The sequence below is a fragment of the Elephas maximus genome, chromosome 22, assembly GCF_024166365.1.
Source record: "Elephas maximus indicus isolate mEleMax1 chromosome 22, mEleMax1 primary haplotype, whole genome shotgun sequence".
Classification (NCBI taxonomy): domain Eukaryota; kingdom Metazoa; phylum Chordata; class Mammalia; order Proboscidea; family Elephantidae; genus Elephas; species Elephas maximus.
In genome coordinates, this window is record NC_064840.1 from 57779528 (window position 1) to 57803109 (window position 23582).

The 23582-nt window shown below is 39.3% G+C and overlaps 1 protein-coding gene across 3 annotated transcripts in view; it reads left to right on the forward strand.

Annotated features, from left to right (window-relative positions):
• Positions 1-8554: 8554 nt before the first annotated feature.
• LOC126065850 (uncharacterized) overlaps positions 8555-23582 on the forward strand; it is a 52554-nt gene continuing 37526 nt past the window's right edge. For 2 of the 3 annotated variants that reach the window (XM_049866405.1, XM_049866407.1), the window contains exon 1: positions 8555-8695. Coding sequence is in view for 1 of the 3 variants with exons in the window: in XM_049866407.1 (XP_049722364.1) it covers positions 8690-8695 (6 nt within the window). In the remaining 2 variants the exon portion in view is untranslated. The other variant, XM_049866406.1, reaches the window with a different exon arrangement.

Sequence of the window (23582 nt, forward strand, 5' to 3'; positions counted from 1 at the left end):
AGGGCTCTCCAGTATCCTGAGAAGGTTTCATGGAAATGTTTCCAATGTGAAGAGGAAAAGTGGTCACTAAAGTGTGCATCCTCCACTAGACTGGGAACCCCTCATGGGTAGGAACCAGTAAGACAACAGACAGTTCACTAGCAGTAGGTAGGATATTATAAACTTGACTTCTCCCTAATTTTTTCCAGAACCAACCAACCTTGCTTACCTCCATCTAATTTAGTTAGGACACTGGAATGTGAGATTCTGGACAAGACTTTGCCTAGGTGAATCCTGAACAAATGAATACCCTAAACGTTTTGCTTTGAACACAAACACACAACTTCAAATGCTCCTTAGGGGTCCAGTGTCTGTAGCTTTTCCTAGTGTCTGCAGATGACACAGCTTTTCTGTCTTGAGCAGCACATGAAGCCACTGAGCCTGAGCCATGGGCCCCATTGACAAACTAGAAGGCAAAGGTGAAGGGCTAAGGCTCTAGGGCAGAATTTTTCAACCTCAGCACTACTGATATTTTGGGCTGGATAATTCTTTGTTGTGGGGGCTGTCCTGTGCATTGCAGGTTGTTTAGCAGCATCCCTAGCCTCTACCCACTAGATGCCAGTAATACTCCCTCTCCTTAGCCGTGACAATCAAAAACATTTCCAGCTTTGCCAAATGACCCTGGGAGTACAAAATCATCCCCAATTGAGAACCACTGCTCTAGGGAATGGGATACCACAACAGGGTGTCCACAGTAAATATCTGTGCTCTTCCCATCACCCAAACCAAAAACCAAACCCGTTGCCTTCGAGATGATTCTAACTCATAGCAACCCTATATGACAGAGTAGAACTTGCCCCATAGAGTTCCCAAGGAGCACCTTGGTGGATTCAAACTGCTGACCTTCTGGTTAGCAGCCATAGCAGTTAACCACTATGCCGCCAGAATTTCCTCCCATCATCCAGCACTCTTTAATCCCTGGGCAAATCCACTTTGTTTCAGCCAGTGGTATTTCTGAAGGGAATCTAGAGTTTATCTAATTCAAACCTGTCCTTTAGAGATTAAGGAGATTAAGAGCAAGAAGAAAGCCCAGTTCACAGGATTAGTTATTCACAATTACAACCCCATTTCTTGAGTCCAGACTTTCATTGCACTGTCATTCAGATCTTTGGCCTGTAGCACCAACCATCCAGTCCTTCCTGGGCTATTGTTTAGTAAACTCCACTTGGCAAGTAGGAAAGCTGCCAGCTCACCTTACCTCAAGGAGTGTCCAAGAGGCCCCTTGTTGGGAAGGGGTGTATCATATTGTGGGTATTTGTTTTGGAACGTGTTCCTTGAGGACCAGAAAAGCAAACTTAGAACACTTATTCATTCACTCAGCCAAAATTATTGGAGTGCTTTCATTGGATAATGAGGATATAGAGTCTCTATTCATTAAGGGGCAGAGTGTACAAGTGAGACATAAACAGATAATTATAAAACAAGGACATAATATGAAATGAGAGAGGTTTATGGTGGGTGCTAAGGCTGTGCAAAGGAGCCATACTTAACCCAACACAGAAAGGCAAGAACTGTTTCCAGGAAGAGCTAACCCCTGAACTAAGTCTAAAAGGCTGAGTTCAGATGTTAGCCTGACAAAGCGCGGAAGTGGGGCTAGAGAAGGGCATTTCAGGTATAAGGGGAAGCATGAAAAAAGCCAAGTAGCCTGGAAACAATACAGACAGAGGTTGTATAGAGTACAGATGAGTGGCATTGGTGGAATGTAAGGGTTGAGTTGAGGAGAGGTAGAAATCAAACTACAAGGCCTTGACCACTGTCCTGAAGAACTTGAATTTTTTCCTTTGGGCAGTGAGGAGCCACTGAAGGACCAAGTCAAGGGGAACAAGTTAAAGGCAGGAGCACCAGGCTAGGATAATACATCAGGGTGAGGAACAGGTGATGAAATAGACAGTCATGGTAAGGTTGGAGAAGAGGGGAGAGTCAAGAAATACGTATGAGAATGTCAGGAAGAGTCAAGATGATGCTCACGTGTCTAGCGGTGACTTCAACTGAGATAGCAAACACAGGAGGAGGAGCAGGCGTGGAGCCGAGGAGCTTTTGAACTTAGTTTGAGACATGTGGAGCCTGAGGTGCCTGCAGGACTCCACTATGCAATGTAAGACTGTGTAAGACAGATATGGGCTGGAGATATAAATTTGGAAAAAGGTATACTTGGAGCAAATGGATGGTGAATGCAGCCATGAAATTAGGTGACATCCTCCGGTGGAGTATGAAGATAAGGAATGAGGGAAGTTACCCAAGCAACATTAAGAGGCACCCCTCACCAGAAACCACCTTCCTAGTCAATCCACTCATTCTGCTAGGTGAGATGCTGTTTCAAGACTTTCAACCCCTGGGGTGGACTGACCCACGCTGGTTTCCTTTGTGCTCCAAAGGGAGGTAGAGTAGAAGCGTAAACAATGAGTGAAATTACCCAGGCAGCTTGTAAATTTTGTTTCCCAATTGCCCAGACAGTTTACAGCCTTTGATTTTCCACCACCAGACTCTCCCCAAGGCACCAGAATGCTAGCTGGCACCCTAGCCCAGAATCCAGGATCCTTCTAATGAACTGTGAACCTAACATTTGTGGAAAAGATTGAGCAACTTCTAAAGTTTGTAGTCAAATGGGTTCATCCACAACTTAATCGTAAGTGTAGACTCTTAAGAACTAGATTATAGCTTACAGAAGTTGTTGACTGTTTGTAGAAAACCAAAGGATAGTTCATATTTGCCGTATATTTGCAGTAGGGGAAAATAAGGTTGTCTTTGAGTAGCCCTCTTCGCATGTAATTTTCTCTGATGAATACCTATAGTGTCTGTGTTTCACATTAAATATGACTTGGCTTTCCCACCTGGCTTTTTCTCATGAACTTGACCCTCTCAATAGGCTGGAGACCCTAGCACTTGCTCAAACTCTTCACAAATTCTTCTCAAATCCTTCAACATTTCAGTTCTTTTAACAGTAATCACATCTTCCATCGTTCAGTTATTTAACCCCAGAATCTGATTTCTGTCCCTTTGGGGGAAAAAAAGGCTTAAATGATGAGCATTCCCAAAATATTTTGCATTTATTTCATGCTCCTGTTTTCAAAGCACTTTATTTGTAATAATTTATAATAATTTTTGATTCTTTCCCTAAGTTTTATATTATCTCCTTTCTACTGCTAAGAAATTAAGGTACGGAAAAATTAAGGGATTCCACCCCACCTTGGGCACAGGGCTAGAAGCAGAACTTAGAGTCTCGAAGGTTCTTTCAGAAGAGTCTAGACATGGGCTTGGCCCCAGGTAATGCCCCCTGGTCTGTGCAGTCACTATTACTTACTGACTTGAAGGAAGATTTGGTGGTAGATGGAGTAAAAGAACATGAAGGGTTTTTTTTTGTTTTGTTTTTTCTGTTTAAGAACGAAATGCTTCACAAACAGTGAAGTCTTAGCCCCTTCTCCAACCACTCAGACTCTCTTTGGTATGACTATGACGTGTTAGGGGTATACAAACTGGTATCTTCTAAAAGGTCAGCTTAGTCATGCTGTGGGAATATAGGCCTATTGTACAATCCCAAGCAATTTCTTACAGCAGACTATAACGCCATGAGGAATTGTAGGGTTCTAAACTGAGTGAGTGTTGTGAAGGGTCTGGACAAGGAGACTGAGGTCCCAATCTTGACTCTCCACTAATTAGCACTGTAATATCCCTATAAGTCATTTTCACTCTCTGGGCCTCATTTTTCTAATCTATGAAATAAAGGGTTGGCGTAGATCAATGTTTCCAAAATTAGGGCGTATAGACATATTGGTGGGAGCTGTGAGTTCTCTATGAGAATTCCCTTTTTTTTTCCTGAACTTTTTAATTGAAAAAATGTCAAACTTACAGAAAATTACAAGACTAAGAAAAGAACATCCACATATGCTTCACTTGTTCTTGTTAGGTGCTGTCGAGCCAGTTCCGACGCATAGTGACCCTATGTACAACAGAACGAAACGCTGCCTGGTCCTGTGCAGTTCTCATGATTGTTGCTTTGCTTGAGCCCATTGTGGCAGCCACTATGTCAACCCATCTCGTTGTGGGTCTCCCTCTTTTACCCTGACCCTCCACTTTACCAAGCATGATATTCTTCTCCACGGACTGATCCCTGCTGATAACATGTCCAAAGTATGTGAGATGTAGTCTCGCCATCCTTGCTTCTAAGGAGCATTCTGGCTGTACTTCTTCCAAGACAGTTTTGTTCGTTCTTTTGACAGTCCATGGTATATTCAATATTCTTTGCCAACACCATAATTCAAAGGCATTAATTCTTCTTCCTTCCTCCTTATTCATTGTCCAGCTTTCGCATGCCCGTGAGATGATTGAAAACACCATGGCTTGCGTCAGGTGCACCTTAGTCTTCAAGGTGACACCTTTGCTTTTTAACAGTTTAAGGAGGTCTTCTGCAACAGATTTGTCCAACACCATGCGTCTTTTGACTTCTTGACTGCTGCATCCATGGTGGTGATTATGGATCCAAGATTCACTAATCATTAGCATTTTCCCACATTTGCTTTTTCTCTTGTATGAGTGTTTTCATGTTGATGAAAACTCATATAAGCTTTTATCGGAATCACTCAGTTGCCCCCATCATAACCGAGAGCTGGGTATCTGTTTGTGTTTATCTTCCCATTGGCATCAGGCAGTACTATTTTAATTTTCATGGGATACATAGGAAAGAGCTGAAAAAGTCTCCACAATATTCACAGGAAGTGAAGGCCAAATGATATCATGTAGCCCCAGTATTTTTAATAGAGAAAAGGAGTGGGGAAATTGAGTTTTCTCTCTCTTTCTCACACACCCACACACATACACGAGCAGAGGCATGTCAGACAACAAAAAACCTTCCTCATAAAAGTCATTATCATATTAATGTTACCAATAGCGATTTTGTTGGAGCAAAACAACATCATTTGGCAAATTAAATTAATGTTATTAAATTAAATTTTATTGGTTTGGTAGTTATGTTTGTATTGACTTTGTAAATTTGTTTTATTATAGTTGTTCAAGAGCTATAAGCATAAGGAATTTTTATCTGTAATAAAGTTGGTACAGACTTGAGTAGCACTACAATAAAAGTAAAACTAGGGGCATGCAAGAATGTTGTTCCCTAAAAAGGGGAACATGTGCTTTACTCCTGTCTGCAAACACTGAACCAGAACATTTAAGTTCAGGAAATGTGCCTCAAGGGCTGCCTTGGGAAGAGGAGAGGGAAGGAGCATAAGATAGTTGAAATAACCGCTTTTCTTTACTCCCATTTTGGTATATTGGGGTTCTGTGTAAGATTTTGTTTGGAAAAAAGAGTTTGAATACCACTATTCCAGATTATTTCTAAGAATCACTTTATCTTTAGCAGCTGAAACACATCTATTGTCACTGACAACAGAAAGTACTGTACCTGTGGGTCATCTCCCACCTCCACTCCCTTTGCCATCTCGCTTTTGTGGGCGTACACGTATCAGCTAGTTTCACCCAGAAATGAGTTGTAATGGAATTTGTTCTCAATGATGTCAAGACTCTTTGAGTTTTTAGGGATCTACCCAGCTCAGGTTCAGGTCAAATAGAATGTTTATAAAGTGAAGCACAGAATGCTCCAAGATGTCTGTTTGGTTTATTATGGTAACCTGCTATATAATATGTGCTCAATCTATATTTGTTGGCTGGTGGAATAAGAAGGCATACCAGACCCATTTTCAATATGTACCGTAGCCAGGAGAAAAAAGCTTTATCAGAATAACATTCTGTAAATTGGAAAAAGGCAGGACTAATTATAGCTGATTTTTATTATTCCCAGTAGTTATGTCCTGTAAAGTTGCTGCGAACGATGAATCAGTGAATACTGAGCAATTGCCCTTAGGGGAGATAACAGAGTTAGCTTCCTGCATGCCTCTGATCACAACGTTTTCATCAACCAATCAATACATAACCTTCTTTTATGTGTGTTTCTGTTAAAAGACATCTTATTTAACATATATTGTTGATTCGTTAACATTGAACTCAGAGCCAATAGCATTATAACTCATGCCTTGAACAAAGCTTACCAGACACATGTATTTTCTCCATAAGGCACATCACAGCCGTCTTGTGCTTAGGAACACTAGCCAACACTTTGGCACCATGCTTGGGGTCATTTTAAACAGTGAAATAATCAACAAAAAGCACAAAAATTAGAAACGCATGGCACTAAATTGACTGCAAAAAAGACACTTAACAGTATGAGAGCTAAGTCAAGGAGGCAGGATGTCACCTTCCTTTACCTTAGTTAGGAACATGCCCATCAGGCAACTCAAATTTTTTGCCTCTCTGTGCATTCCCAAGAATGACCATGAAAGCGCAATGAGTATTGGTTTGGGGGTTACAAATAAATTTTAACAAGTAGGAGAATTCACAACACCGAATCTGTGAATAATGGCTAAAAAGCTGAATTTTAACAAAGGTGGTCAAAACCTTCAACAATGCTTGGCTGGATTCTTTAACTTAAGACTGTCTTATAGTAACCGAAGTATTTTCTGAGAGTGAACTGACACACTCTGAAATCTTTATGACCTGTATGCATTTTCCTGTATACAACTCAGGTATTCTTACATTCAACAAAATAAAAAGAGTGTACTGTGAAGCCTTGCAATAACCCTCCAGTCCTTCTCTCCAGTGAATGATGAGATCCTTAGTCATTAAACAATGAGCTCTGGTTCCAATTTGATCTGATTCTCACTTATTGTATTGTCTACCTTCTGCCAATATATCTCAGGTGCCCTTACCATTCTCCCACCGTACTGTTCGCTCTGAGCTGGCTTTCTTATTTCTACCAGAGGCCTTATTTTTATTTGCAGAAATGTCTTCATCCTTATTGCTGAATTGCTAAGGAGGCTTTGCTTCCCTTCATTACAGTCTGGAAAATGTGGATGGCCTCCTTTGCTGACCATCCTGGCAATGACTCTCCCTGCTTGTTCCAGACTCTTGCTCTGTTTCTTCTCTTGTGTCTCTATCTCTCAGCAGCAAAGACAGGGCTATCGTAATCTCATTGTGGTTGATGGGTTAACTTCCTGATTGAGGTACAAGCTGAAAATGCTGCCACTTATGTACTTACCTCTGACCTGTTCAAGAGTTCAACACATAATCCCATTCAATGCTATGGTGTTAAAAGTTTTTAACTTGTTCCCCAAATGACCTTGTATATATAGCTTGTACCCTCGAGTGTCATCTTATTATAAAGCACAGGGGACTTGTCCATATAGCTCTCCACATAGCACCTACCACGTAAACACCTTGCAAAAACAATTATTCAATACATGCTTTAGAAGAGATTTTTTTTTTTTTTTTTCTGATCAGAAAAGGAAAATATACTCATTGGAAGAAATGTGAGAAAAACATAAGTGAAATAGAAGGTATCACTACTAATTTCACCACTGTTAGCATTTGGAAGTACACTATTAAGTTTGAAGATTCAGAAAAGTACAGAGTAATGAAATCACCCACCAAAATATCTCATGTTAATATTTGGCCATAAAAGATTTGCCAGACATTCTAATTTTAGAAAAGAAAGCAAACACTGCAAATAAAGATGAAGTCATCTTTTTTTCCTTCTCCAGTCCTATTGTCTCTCCTACTAGAAGTAACTACTATCCCAGATGTGAAAGGGAAGGGGAGGATAGGAGAAAAGGCAGCCCAAAATAAAAAACCAAACCCATTGCCGCTGAGTTGATTCTGACTTATGGTGACGCTATAGGACAGAGTAGAACTGTCCCGTAAGGTTCCCAAGGCTGTAATCTTCACAGAAGCGTGCTGCCACATGTTTCTCCCATGGAGCCACAGGGCGGGTTTGAACCACCGACCTTTTGGTTAGCAGCCAAGCTCTTAACCACTGTGCCACACAGAAGCCCTGAACAGATACACCCAACAAGAAAGTCAAACTCCGGGCGGTCTCATCATATGTTCCACAGCCTAAGACTGCTCCACAGGGTGGCCAGGTTAACCTGACACTGGGCATAGAGCACCAGTTCTGAAGGCCAGACTTTGAGTCTAAGCTTGGAGTCTCTACGGACTTCATGATTGATTCACATTTAACTTTGCTTTTATTATTTTTCCAGAGCTTTGGATAAAGTCCATTTGGGAAACAAAAGGGAGATTTGAGTTAGGTCTCAGACCACCAGGGAGCTTCTGAGCTGGCCTGGTTCCTGGTACAAGTGTAGCTCAGCATCATGGATCCATGCCAGGCCTCTGCAGGAATGGTTTCCATGGGCAGGAATGGTTTCCATGGGCATGAATAGGCCCACATCAGAGTTCCAGGGCACAAACCTGCATTACAAGCAGAAAGTGAACTTTTAACAGAGAGTGAACCATTTCTTTTCCTGGCGCACGCTCTGAAGCTCCTCCTCAACCCCCTAACCACCTCTGTGTTTGCTCACTCAGGTGAGGGAGGTCACACCTGGGTAGTTGGAGTCCCTCCCTTGTAAACATCAAAAGGGGAGGGGCGTTCCTCCTGGAAACCTGGTAGTTCCCTGTCCCAAGAGGAAATGGACTGTAAGGTAATATGAGGCCACCACACTCTTCTGGCCCATCTTGCATAGCTTCTGATTTGTAACAGCTCTGTTTATGAAACTGGGGGGCAGAACCAGGACGGGGAGAGCTCCAGCACTCAGCTGCACTGCGCATGGTGGTGAGTGGTTCATACACAGAATTTGCCAGATTTGGGGGGTTTTGAAGAAATGAAGTTCATTTTAGCTGGCTGCTGGTACATTATTATCCCACGAGGAGGGTGTCAAAAGGACACAGTTCTTACTATGTAATTATCCTCTATGTGAAAGTTAGACCAATTTAATGAAAAAAGACACCTCAGTTATCAGACTCTCAAAAGCTTAAGAAAACATACTTTCTTACAGTCCTTTTGGTCTACCCAGGATCACGAGATGAACAAAATCCACACTGGCTATGGCGCTGCCAATGAATTCCTTTACATTCTGGCCTTTTCAAGTGAAAAGCTGAAATGCCAAACATAGTGCTCTTGAAATGTATATTTTTCATAGATGAGGCACTAAAGATTGCCTATGACAAACAATCGTTTCTTTTGTAATAATATTTGAACAGCACTTTACTGTTTTCAAACCATATACACATAATCTCATTTGCTTGTTTTGATTTGCAGCTCTTGCTGCCTGCTTATAAGTCTGTCTCTGTAGGAGAAGTTGACTCCTTGGCAGCTGACCTGTTTAATCTCCCATGGCTACGTGCTGAGCTGGCTCTTTGGCTTCTCCTGTTTTCTGGCATTTCCATAGCTCTGGAGAACAACTTCCAGGAGTATTAGATTGAATCACACAAAAGTGCTGTTTTTTTTCAATCAAAATGGTTGGTTATTGGTAACTTCATACAGCTCAGCCTAATGTTTTAGTCTAAACAAATTCTGTGACGAAAAACAGCAGTCATTGAAAGTTTACCTTGTCTGAATCCCCCCTTTTATGGATTGAAGGAAGGTGGACGCTGCTTCAAATGCTGTAAATGTATTAACTCCTCCAATCCTCACAATAACCATATGAAACAGTCCTCTTATTACTCACCTTTCAGTTGAGGAAGCCAAGGTACAGAGTGATTCAATAATTGGTCCTCAGTCTGACCAGGTAGGATGTGAATGAGCCAAACTTTGGGCCTGGGCAGCCTGGATCTAAAGCCTGTGCTCTTACCTCTGCTATACCGGCTTCTCGTCCAAGGAAATCAGAAGATGGAGAGCCAGATTGGGGTGGGGGTGGGGAGACAAGTAAAAACAATTTGCGGTAATATCCAGAGGGATTTGGATGTTTTCAGTTAAAAGTGAAGGTAAACTCTGACTAAAATGGCTTAGGCCACAGGAAATGTATTAGCTACCTAAAACGAAATCTAGAGATTGGACAGTTGTAGGGCTAGTTAATTTTATAGCATAACAATGTCATCAAGGACCAGGTTGCCTCTGTCTTTATGCTTTGCCATCCTCTACATATTGGCTTGTTTACTAGGCTGGTTCTCCTCATGGGCCCCAAATGGCTGCAGTGGTCCCAGGATTCATACACCAACGACAACATTCAGGCAGAAAGAGGGAATCAACCCTGTCTTATGTCACGTTTTAAGATGGAAGAAAACCTCCCCAGGCACCTCAACAAACTTGCCATGTCTCATTGGCCACAAAAATGTCACGTGAGCATGCTTAAACCAATTATGTGGCAAAGGGAATGAGATAGCTATGATTGGGTTAAAAAAATTAAGATTCCTCCACTGGCTGGAGAATGCCATATCCTGCCCTGAAGGTCAAAGCCATTGACAGGAGAGGGAAACAAAACGGGTGGTGTCGGCAGGGAAGAAAACTGGGAATGGTTGCCGCAGATGGGATCAAAGTTGGGCTGTAGAAAATGGAGCAAAAGTTTGCAATTGACTAGAGGTGGAGCAAGAATGAGAATCAGTGGGAATAAATAAGAAAGTGTAGGCAATTCATATAGACTTGAATATTCATGACTCAATTTTGGTGGGTTGGTGGGTACAAGGTGAGTAAGTGGTAGGCAGAGGTATAGTTTAGCACAGTAGTTCTCAACCTTTTGGTCTCAGGATTACGCTACACTCTTACAAATTACTGAGGACACCAAAGAGCTTTTGTTTGACTACATTTGTTGATATTTACTACCTTAGAAATTAACACTGAGAAATTTTAAATATACACATTTCTTCATCTAAAATAACAATAATAAACCCATTACATGGTAACACAAATAATATTCTTGAGCTATATTTTCAAAAAAAAAGAGTAGCCTTGTTTTACATTTTTACAAATCTCTTTAATGTCTCAGTTAATAGAAGACAACTCTATATCTGCTTCTGTGTTCAATCTGTTGTGATGTGTTGTTTTGGCTGAAAAACATGCAGAAAATCTAGTGCCATATGAATACGTAGTTAAAAAAGGCGGGGTATTTTAACAACTTTTTCAAATAATTGTGCATATAATTCTTTGATTTTAAAAAAAAACCAAACCCATTGTCATATCATAGAGTCAATTCCGATTCATAGCCACCCTATAAACTCTACAAGTAATGTTTTTAATGGTTAGTTGCAATGTGGAATCAGAAACTATAATAATTAACTTTTCATATTCTGTTATATTAAAATCCATTGGCCTATTTCACACTTTGAACAGATATTTCATTGGTGATTACTTTTGCAAGACCATGCATTTTTCATTTGGAAAATAAATGGTTTACTGAGTTATACATACCTTCCAAATGTTGACATGCAATATGTATGTACAATACATAAAAAATACCAAATATCATAATACATTGTCAAAAAATCATTGACATCAGCATCCATTTATCAGGAAAGTATTAGGAAGCTATCGAGCTGGTGGATTTGAGTTTTCTGGTATTCTAATTTTCTCATGAAACCTCAAATTTTATCATTGGCAGGAAAAACTCATTGTTTTCCCTGAAGTAACAGGTTCGCTTTGTTCATTTTCAACACTCTGTCTTCCAAATACTGTAGTCCAAATATTGCGGTTTGTCTGTCTGCGCTCTTTCAAGGAAAAATGGAGTTCCAAGACAGAAGTAGCTTGTTTAGCTTGCAACCAAACAGTTGCACAGCTGCTTGTCCTTGAGACAACCATCATACTTCCACATGCAATAGACGTTCTTCATGTTTAAGTTCCTATTTTGACACACAAAAGATGTGTATTCAAGGAGTGGGGCCCCTGAGTGGCACAAACGGGTAAGCTCTTGGTTGCTAACCAAAGGGTTGGCAGTTCAAACTCACACAGAGGCACTCAGGAGACAGGCCTGGCAATCCGCTTCTGAAAGGTCACAGCCTAGGAAACCCTGTGGAGGGCAGTGCTACTCTGACACACACGGGGTCACCATAAGTCAGAGTTGACTAGACAACAACTAACAACAACAACATTCAAGGGGCTGAGATTTAATGAAATTAACAATTTCCCCTGCTTCATCAAGGACATTCTTAAGCAAAACTGGCTTTCTTTTTCCTTTCAAACTGGGAGTATGTGGCAGGAAGAATACGATGACTGCTAGTACAATTGAATGCTCCAACCTTAATTCATGCTAAGATGTCAGCAGTGTGTTCACCTTGGCTTTTGTGTCATCGGTGCAAATGTCAACAGAGTTGTTCCAGGATAAACCATGTGATTCAAAAAAGGTTATTGAATACCTTGTGTACCTTGCCAAGCAGCAAGTAGGTTGTCAAGAAAGTTATTCAATCGCTTGCATTTGTTGGCAGGCATTCTCATAAAAGATCTTCGATGATTGTTTGTTGGGGCAGATACCAGGCAAATAGAAGCAAAGCAGGAAGTCCCGCTACATCTCTAAATTTGTCTTATTTGTGAGACAAAAGCACAATTCCACAAATGAAATATTAACTCAGTCATCATATTTATAGCTAAATCTTTGATGCGACAAGTTACCATGTGGCACTGCCATGGTTTCTTTTACTGACTTTCTATCCAGCAGGCGTTCACAATGTCAACTGAACAAGGCGTTAGAAGTCTTTCAACTACAGTGTGCACTTCCCCAGCCAATGTGATAACTGTGTAAGGTACTTCGGAGGCTGTTTCATTTCGAATATGGAAAGATATAACAAACAAGTTTTAGCTTTTAAAGAGCTCGTCACATCTACATTTAAAATATTTAATTCTATTTTCTTTGAATTCTGAGTGATTGGTCTCCTAATGATGCTACAACTTAATTGGTACCAGAATACTTTCAAAAACAGTAACAAAGAAAATTATTAACATGTTTATACCCAAGGGAAAGATAGCTTTCAGCATATTTTTATTTCTTATTCATAGTGCCACCCAGTTTCTTTGGAGAAGGCCCTTCTGTATCAGAACTTTCTAATATGTGTGTTTCATCTTTTCAGCATCTTTATTTGTAGATGCAAAGCTGTGAGTTGAGAAAGCCAACAATCCATCGTTAAATATTGTTGCTGAGTGCTGTTGAGCCAATTCCAACTCATAGCAACCCCATGTGACAGAGTAGAACTTCCCCATAGGGTTTTCTTTGCTGTAATCTTTACAGAAGCATGTCACCAGGTCTTTCTCCCGCAGAGCCTCTAGGTGGTTTAAACTACCAATCTTTTGGTTAACAGCCGAGTACTTAACCATTTGCACAATCAGGGTTCCTTTAAATATAAGAAGAGTATATTATACATATATTTCATTTTATCTTAGAATTATGTATTATTAAATTCTACAATAGTAAGTTTTAGATAAAATTTTAAATTTTAGAAAGTTTTTTTTTAATTTAAAAATATGGTTGCAAATCAAGAAAACAAAATTGTGCTTCTGGGGTTTCTGTGTAAGCTCAATGAAAACTTTAGGGTTTCAAAATAACAGTATTTTGGACAAAAATAAGGTTACAGAGGTTATAGCAACTATAACTGAAGATAGTTAAGAACTCAATAGAAGTACTGAAAACAAAGTTAGGTGATTTAAAGTTCCGCTCCACATTTTTCTCCATTTCTGTCAGGATCCATCTATTGATCTCTGATCAGAGTGATCAATAGTGGTAGCCAGGCACCATCTAGTTCTTCTGGTCTCAAGGTAAAGGAGGCAGTTCGTGGAGACAGAACTTCAAATTATAGAATACAGACTCGCTGGACTCATTGAGACTGAAGGAATCCCTGAAACTACTGCCTTGAGAAACTCTTTAAACCTTGAACCAAAACTATTCCCTGAAGTCACCTTTTATCTAAACAGCAGGTTCACTCAGAAAGTAAAGAAAGTCACCCTTGAGTATTGCACTCTTCTGCAAAATTATCTATATGAGACCAAATGGACAACAGTTACTCTAAAGAACTTTGGGAAGCAGTTTGGGAGCAATGAGACTAAGTTAATGGGAGTGAAACAACTAGAACAGAAATAGGGAGAATGTTGACACAGTGTGAAGAATTAACCAATGACATGGAACATAACATTACGGACAGATATTGTTGAATAAGAACGTGTTTTGCTGTGTATATTTTCACGAAGAATACAATAAAATATTTTTTAAAAATAAAGTTATTGAGATTAAAAATAATAGTTTTGACCTTATAAAATCACTAGAAGGGTCTTGGAGTCTTGACGAGTGTTTTTCAGCCTGGTGCTTGTAATAAAAAATAACGACTGTTTGGCTGCTTCTTGAAACATTGAGACATTTTAAGTTTATGGAGAGAGGAAAGTTTAAGTTAGAGAAGCAAGCACCAACCCTAGCATCAAGGGATTTCAGTTTTAATTCAGTACTATATAACTACAGGCATGTTTCTCCCTTGTCTATTAAATAAAAGCTGTAGGCTAGATGTATCTCAAAGATCCCTTGCTGTTCCAACTATTTCTACTTAATTATTGTAATGAAAACATAGTAATTTTTATACTCTTAGCACTAAAAAGCTGTATCAGTTCACAAGAGGGTATGAAAATATGGCCTTAGCAATTTCTACAGACTTGCACAGTTACCCGCACCAGTGGGGTCCTCAGAACAGATAACAGCACTGCTGGCCGGCATCCTGAGTGCTCAGTTTGGGGGCTTGATGAGATCAAACTCCTATTTTAACCAAAAATATCTTCACTATTTGGCCTGTAGAAAAAAAGCATAAACAAAAACCTTGATTTGACTAAAATACCAGCAGAGAGGGGCAGCATCTGTGACCTTGCTAAGGAATTTTGAAACTGAGCAGCTAAGAGAGAAGTTCCCAGGACAGCTGCAACACTGCTGTTTTTAAGACGGCTTAGGAAACCTTGTGAAAAAAAAAAAGTAAAAAGCAACAATAATGATAGCATGCTGACCTGCCTGCAACAGTTCAATTGTGTCCCATGAAGAACTCAATGGAAAAAAAATGTGTATTATCCATAAAAAAATTAGAAAATGTAATGGAAACAAAGAAACATTTCAGTTATCTCAAAAAAAAGATAGAATAGCTGGAAACAAACAGACCAAGAAATATAGTTTTCACAAAGAAGATTTTAAAATGTACTCTTGGGCACAAAAGAAAAACTGATCAAGTGGGAAAGTATACTATGTTCTCAGATGGGAAGACTCAATGTCATAAAGATATCAAATTCTCACTAAATTTACCTATAAATTTAATACAACTCAAATAAAATGTCTAATGAATTTTTTAAATTAAGGAAGTTGAGTCTAAACTTTACATATAAAAGTAAACAAGATTTGCCAGAAAAATTCTGAAAAAGATGAGTAATTAAGGGGCACTGGGCCAAGCAGCTATTTTTAAGTATCATAATTCAATAAACAATATAATATATTAACATAAGTGTGAGTAGAAAGTCCAGAAACATTTCCAAATACATCCAGAAATATATGTGATGAAAATCAATAGGAGAAAACAGAGTATTCAATAAATGGTCTTGGTACAATTGTGTAACCATCTGGACAAATTCCAAAGGGTTCACGTATTTAAAAGTAAAAAAAAAAAAAAAAGCTGTCAAAGCATATGAGAAACCATAGCACAAGTTTTTATAAGCTAAGAGTGGGTATGGCCCAGCTGCTGCCTCACTCCAACAAAGTGAGCCAGCAGATAAGCGACAACTTTTCTGAGCTACAAAACTACCTATTCTGACCTTCCAAGAATAAAAGCTATATGGCTGTTTCTTTATTTCAGCCCTCTGAATCTCATGCCATTAAAAAAAAAAAGTCTCTTGTGGCCTACCCTAACAGGAAACATTCAAGGAAGGGACTTCTGAGACCTGTAGTTCAGCCTAATCAAGTTGACACATTTCAAAACTCCACCATGAAATGGTATGCAAGCGAAGTTTTCTACTGCAGCATTGTTAGTAAAAAACCTATATATCTATCACAAATGGTCTGGTTAAATAAATTGTGATGATCTATGCATAAAAAATATATATATATATTTTTATGCATACTATACAAACATAAAGAAAATGAAAAATTTCTTTATTTACTAATATGACACAATCTCCAAACACATACTCTCAAGCCAAAAAAAGGGAGTTGAAACCAGTGGGTTTAAAAAAGAAAGGAAGAAAATATATTCTTATTAGCTTATACGTGCATAAAATATCTCTGAAAGGATATACAAGAAAGTGTTAATACTCTTTGATCTAGGGAGGGAAAACACTGGCTGAGGGTCAGGGGTAAAAGGGAAATTCTTTCATTCCTTTTGAATTTTGCATCATATGAGTTAATCTATTTTTAAGTTAATTAAAATTTGAAAACAAATTGAAATAATAAAAAAGGCATATATTGAGTATACAGTATGTGTTAGATACCATGCTAGGTACTATCTAGGCCACAAATAAATTAGATAAATTAGACTTAGAACATCTCATTCCCTCAAGGAGCTTAGAGTCTTCCTGGTTTTTTTTTTTTTTCCCATGTTCCTTAAATGCCAGGATTCTTTAAGTCTTGGGACTTCTTTTTCTCATTTATGGTCTGTCTTTTTGTTTGTATGTTTTCTGCTTTTGCTGAATGCTAGGAAAGTTTTTTCCTACTCCCAAATCTGATAAAAATGTGTCTACATTTTCGTCTCCTTCTTTTACGATTTAATTAAGTATTCTGGAATTTATTTTGGTGTGAGGTAGGGATCTAATGTTCAAGTACCATTTATTGAAAAAAAATTCATCTTTTGTTCTTATTTGTTTGAATATGTTTTCAGCTGAGTATCTGTGCTTTTCCAGGTAGCTGATGGAGGTAATAAAAATCTTATACTCCTTTCTAATATTTACATGCCTTTTTGGTTACCAGAAATAGAAATTCAACTTAACCTATCTCATGCAAGAAATTAAAGTACCAAATGGATAGAAGTAGCTTCAGCTATGGCTGGATTCAGGGAGTCATACTACATCTTAAACAATTTTCTCACATTCCTTGGGTCTGCTTCTTTCTGTATGGTTCTCATTTTTAGATATGTACATTAAAAGCAGTGACAAGGGGAAAGTTTCCATTTACAATAGCTTCTAAGGAGTAAAATACCTAGGAATAAATCTAACCAGGGACATGAAGGACTTATATAATGAAAATTATAAAACACTGCTGAAAAACTTGAATAAATGAAAGATATCCTGTGTTCTTGGGTTGAAAGACTTAAAGTTGTTAAGATCTCAATACTATCCAAAGCAATCTATATATATTCAACGCAATCCCAAAATTCCTTCTTCATGGAAATGGAAAAGCCAATCCTCAACTTTATATAGAGTGGCAAGAGGCCCTGAGTAGCTAAAGCAATGTTGAAAGAGAAGAACAAAGTAGGAGGACTTACATTTCCTGATTTTAAAACATATTTAAAAACGTATACAGTAATCAGAACAACGTGGTATTGGTATAACAATAGACACATAGACAAATGGAATAGAATTGATAGCCCAGAAATAAACCCACACATCTTTCGTCAACTGATTTTTGACAAGGGTACTAAGTCCATTTGATCGGTAAAGAAGGGTCTCTTCAACAAACAGTGTTGGGAAAACTGAGTTTCCACCTGCAGAAAAATGAAACAGGATCCATGACTCACACCATATACAAAAACAAATTCAAAATGAATTAAGGACCTAAATGTGCAAACTTAAACCATAAAATCCTTAGAAGAAAATGCAGAAGCAACTGTGCCGGACCTAGCTTTTAACAACAGGTTATCTAATATAATAACAAAAGCACAAACAGTAAAAGACAAAACAAATAATTGGGATCTCATAAAAATTAAAAAAAAAAAACAAAAAACCTTTCGTTCATCAAAACACTTTACCAGAATTGTGAAAAGACAAGCTACTAACTGGGAGAATATCTTTAGAAACCATATATCCAGTAAGAATCTAATAACCAAAATACATCTAAAACTTTGACAACTTAACAACAAAAACCCAATCATAAAATGGGCAAAGGATTTTAACAGACATTTCACCCAAGAGGACAACCAAATGGCCACAAAACACATGAAAAGATGCTCAATGTCATCAGTCATCAAGAGATGCAAATCAAAACCACAATGAGATACCATTTCAATCCCACAAGGATAACTGGGTTAGGATAACTAAGATAAACAAAAACAGAAAATAACAAATGTTGGCAACGATGTGAGAAACTTGGAACACTTATCCATTGCTGGGGCAAATGCAAAACGGTATAGTCATTGTGGAAAAGAGTGTGGCAGTTCCTCAAAAAACTAAAAATAGAACTACCGTGTGTCCCAGCAATTCCACTCCTAGGTATATACTCAAAAGATTTGAAAGCAGAGACTCAGAGACTTGTACACTGAAGGTCATTATAGCACTATTCACAACAGGCAAAAGGTAGAAACCAACTAAATACCCATCAACATATGAATGGATAAACAAAATAGTACATACATACATTGGAATACTACTCAGCCAGTAGAAGAAATGAAATCTTAATACATGCTACAACATGGATGGAGCATAAAGACAAAGAAGTCAGTCACAAAAGGACTGACTTACGTAAAAAGACAAGAAAACGCAAATGTATAGAGAACAAAGTTTATTAGTGGTTACCAGGGGTTGGGGAGAGGAGGAAAGAGGGGTTATTGTTTACAGACTACTGGGTTTTGGTTTACAGTGATAGAAAAATCACATTGATTAAGGGTAGGGTTACAGAGCCAATCAATGTAATTGATGTCAGTAAATTGTACACCTATAAAAAGCTGAATTGGAACAGTTGTGTGATAGATATATTTACCACAATGACCAAAAAAAGAAAAAAAAAAAAAGACCAGCTATTAAGGCTGCTTATGTACAACTAAAAACCTCATGGAATTTGGTTACTTAGTTTGGAGGTTTAGGGTCATTGTTTCATGGGACCTCCCAGTTAATTGGCCTAATAATATGTTTAGCATTTCTGTTCTATCTCCTAGTTCATTGCATAGTGTCTGGGGTCTTAAAAGCTTCCAAGCCACCATCCAAGGCAGGGCAATTGGTCTCTATTTGCCTGGAACAACAGATGAAGAAGGAAAGTCAGGAATAGGAGGAGATGAATGCGTGGTTAATTGCCTCCATGAATAACTGCCTCTTTATCATGAGACCAGAAGAATTGGATGGTGCCTGGCTACCATTACTGAACATTTTGAACAAAGATTCTATAGAAGAATCCTGATCAAAAGGGGAAAAATGCAGAACTGAGTTTCAAATTTTTATGAACTCCAGACTTTCTAGAGCCAAGAGGACTGGATGAACCCCTGTAAATGTTGCTCTGAGATAATCTCAAAACCTGAAAACAAAAATATCTCCTGTAGTCGTCTTAAAACCAAACGATAGTCTAGCTTAACTAGTAAAAAATGGCAGGAACCCGAATATTACGAAACTCCAATCCTCTAGGCCTTTCTGGGGCACTTTGGTCCATGCACCACCCCTAAACCAATGTTGAGAAGGTGTTTAAAGTTGAAGTGTAGAGTAAGTGGATGTTCATACAAAGGAAAGATGGCTTCTATGACCTTCCCAGTCCATTTTTCCTATCCACAACCCAAGATTAAGAAGTTTTACCAGGAAGCAGAGCTCAGTCTACTCTTTCTGTCAAGAAACTAAGGCAAGAAGATGTGGGCCAACTCTGACTGCTTAGCTCTCTGGTAAAGTTATTCGTAGGGGTGCCATAAACACCCCCATTGCAATCACCCTGAGCATCACGCTTTTTTAAGAACTTTATATATGGGATCAGAGTGACAACAGCAAGTGGAAAGATTAGATAGGAATTTAGGGGGCAGTGAAAGGAGGGTGAGAATATGACAGAGAATGTAATCAATGTCATTGAATTGTACATGTTAAAGGGTTGAATTGGTGTATGTTTTACTGTTTTTTTTTAACAACAAATAAAACTCAAAAAATTAAAAAAAAAAAAAACACAGTGGCAAGGTGTTTCATTCAACCATAGTTGACAGCAACCCACTTAACACACTTTTATTTTTCCTGGTGACGTAACTTCAAGGAGCCTTAGTAGGCTGGCTGCCTGGCAATGTTATTTTTGGTCACTTTACTTGCCAAAACCCAATACAGATGTTATCATCTTGTCATGCTAGGCCAGGCAGCCCTATGAATAACTTTACCAGAGAGCTAAACAGTGAGAGTTGGCCCACACCTTCTTGCCTAGTTTCTTGACAGAAATAGACTGAGTTCTGCTTCCTACTAAAACTTCTTAATATTGGGTTGTGGATAGGAAAAATGGACTGGGAAGGTCATAGAAGGGATCTTTTCTTTGTATGAACAACCACTTAGGCCGCATTTCAACTTTAATCATCCTCCCCACATTGGTTTAGTGGCAGTACATGGAGGGAAGTGCCCTGAGAAGGCCAAGAAGATTGGAGTTTCCTAATATTCAGGTTCCTGTCATAAACATCCCCCATTGTAATCGCCAGGCTCCCAATTCTTAGGGCTTAAAACTTAGCAGTAGAAACAAACAAAAAAACCAAACCCGGTGCCACAGAGCCTATTTCGACTCATACCAACCCTCTAGGACAGACTAGAACTGCCCCCATAGGGTTTCCAAGGCTGTAAATATTTACTGAAGCGGACTACCACCTTCCTTTTGGTTAGCAGCCAAGCACTTAGCCACTGCGCCACCAGGGCTCCCTTAGCGGTAGAAAAAAAAAAAAATTTTTTTTTTTTTTTTTTAGCGGTAGAGGTGCAAGCAAAATACAGAATTTAGCCTCTGCAGTTTGGCATGATTAGAATTTATTAAAGTGGATCTCAGCATTTTCAAAGATTTGACTTCTTTCCTTCTGTTTCCAGCCAAGCCACCTTGGTCTGGAATCTGTCACTTTGCTCATGCATTTTATTCAAAGCTTTGATAACTGATTTAGAGCCTCAGACTCAGGCCCGTGGACCTGCTTCGCTGAGGTATAGTTGATGGAATGGGAAAATCCTCAGCAGCCTCGCCCCCACATTTTCTTTTAGAGTCTCTTATAAGTCAACTTTCTACTACCAAATTGGCCTTCACAAAAACCCTTTTTATTTGAAAGCTTCGCGTAGTGTTTGTGTCTACTGTACTACCTCAAAGTTCTTCAGTGGGCGTAGCTCTCTGCCCTACTCCCATGCCCACACCCCATGTGAGGGTTTTCCTCCCCCTGCCCACCTCCCTGGGAGTCAAAGTCGTCTTTGGTTTTACAGTTGTGGTGGGAGTGCGGGGAGTATTCCTAAAAGTTGCCACAGCAAAGCCAGATGGCACAGAGCAGACACCTGTGACATCACTCCCACTTTGTGGTCAGCTGGTGAAGTGTTTGTGGCAGACAGAGTCAGGTTGCCACTCGTGGGAACGCTGGCCAGTCGACTGGCTCAGGCTGTGGGTGCAGGTGATTTAAATTTTCTAACCACATGGAGAATGAGAGACCATGGGAAAGTAACAGAGAGATCAGAGTAGGAGTGGATATTCGTAGCATCGTAAACCAAATGTGGGTTAATATCCCAAGTATGCAGGGAAAGCAAGAAAAGACAAGACAGGGATTCCAACAGGAAAAAAAAAAAAATGTAGGGCAAACAACAAAACAGACCATTCAGGAAGAGGAAACCCAAAAGGCACATGAAGATACGCTCAGTCTCAATGGTAATGAGGGAAGTAAAACTAAAACAGCAAGAAAAATACCATTTTATACTTGCTAGAATGTTGTAAAGTCGTAAGCGGGTTATGCTGAGAGCTGGTGGGGATGTGGGCATTGCAGGTGGGAGTGTGGGTTGGTGCAGACATTCTTGAGAGCTCTCGTGGTGTGTAATCAAGTCAGGTATTCTCTTAGTTTGTGCCCAGCAAAGCCCCTCCAAAAGAGCAATTATCATCCTGGCCCACAAGGGAGCGTGTAAGAGGATGTTCATTGCAGCGTTGGTCATTCTGGAAGGGATTTGGAGATAACCTAGGTGTCCCTCACAGAGGGAATGAATAAGAAAAGTGCAGTTGATGGAATATTCCACAGCAGTTAGACCGGGCGTGCATCCAGCAGTATGGATAACTTAAAAATATAGAATTGATAAAAATAGTAAGAAACAGAATGACAGTACAGCACAATACTTTTATGTAAATTGAAAACGCATGCACAATAGCGCTGATGGTTGCAAAACATAGTAAATATGTAAAACCCACTGAGTTTTACATTTTAAAATAATGAGTGGTTTCAGTATGTGAATTACATCTCAATAAAAAACACATGCAGATAAAACAACAGTAAACATTTCATAAAGACAAATAAAAGGATATATAACATATCAAACACATTAGAATGGTTGCCTGGGGAGATTAGGAAAAGCAGACTAAAAATGGAAACAAGAATACACCTACTCCTCACTTACTGATTATCTCGTTAACCGATATTTTGCATTTACGACAATAGTAAAAAATCTACTATCTGACTATTTTACGCATTAACGGCGTACGTCTGGCAGTAACAATGCAGAGGTGCAAGGTGAAAGTAACGCTGGCTGTGAGGGTTAAGATTACATGTCAGCTTGGCTGGGCCATGATTCTCAGTGGTTTGGCAGGTATGTAATGATGTAATTTGGCAATTATGCAATTTATAGTCACCCTCCATTTTGTGATCTGATGTGGTCATCCTCCATTTTTGTATAATGCCGATTTTCACAAAGTGACCTGATCTTTAGAACTTAACCACAACAATAAGTGAGGACTGGGTGTAAATAAAAGAATGAAGCCTGTGCAGACCAATGATTAAAAACATGGGTTGGTGGTCAGTGAGGGCTCTTGATCCAGCATAGCTCCCGGACAACCAAATGGAGAAGGATACTACAGAATTCCTTCTCTTGTTCACTTATCTGGAGCTTTCCAGGAAGCAGTACCATTTTCAAAGTCCCCACCAGTTCCTATCTCTTTTTCAGCCTCTAGATTTGAGGCCAAGCCCCTTTCTACACCAAAAAGCCCTATTTTCAAAGTAGCTCTTGACTCCAAATTAGGAAAAACCCTGACTGTTCATAAAAATTGAGCTATTTTCCCCTTTCTCATAGACAAAGAGTGCTCAATATTTAGACACCACAGTTCTCTGATCTCAACTGTTTGCGAGGGAGGCCAAACTTTATTCTAAGGGGAGCTTCCTCTTTCCCACAGTGGAGCAAACCACTTCCAATGCAACAAACAGGTAGAACCTTTCAAACAGGTTAAAACATCATAACTTGGTTACACGGGAAAGAGGAAATCTACACAAATTACTTTAACCCAAAGAAGAGAGTTTAGTACAGAATACAGAAGTATCTCATAGAACCCAAAGGTTAGAAGTATAGGCAGACCTCAAGAAAAAGATAAAACAGGAAGCTGTGAAGCTGCCAGTGACCAAGAATGCCGTTTCCTGCCTCTCTCTTTCTCTCCCAACTTTGTTTTCCCTGCACAAGGTAGAATGAACCTTCCCCCAAAGCTCCACGGTTTGAGCCAGCACAGATCCATACCTTCACTGAACCTCAGTTCCCAGTTCCTGGGAGGAAACACTTGATTGGCCCAACTTGGGTCAGTCTTCCCTGGTCCAGTTAGCTATCAGAGATATGAGGGCAGGTGTGATGTGGTGACTATAAAAATCATCCTGGGTTGAGAGGACAATTCTCAAAGAAAGTGGTTTTAAGCTGGTCAGATATCTCCAAG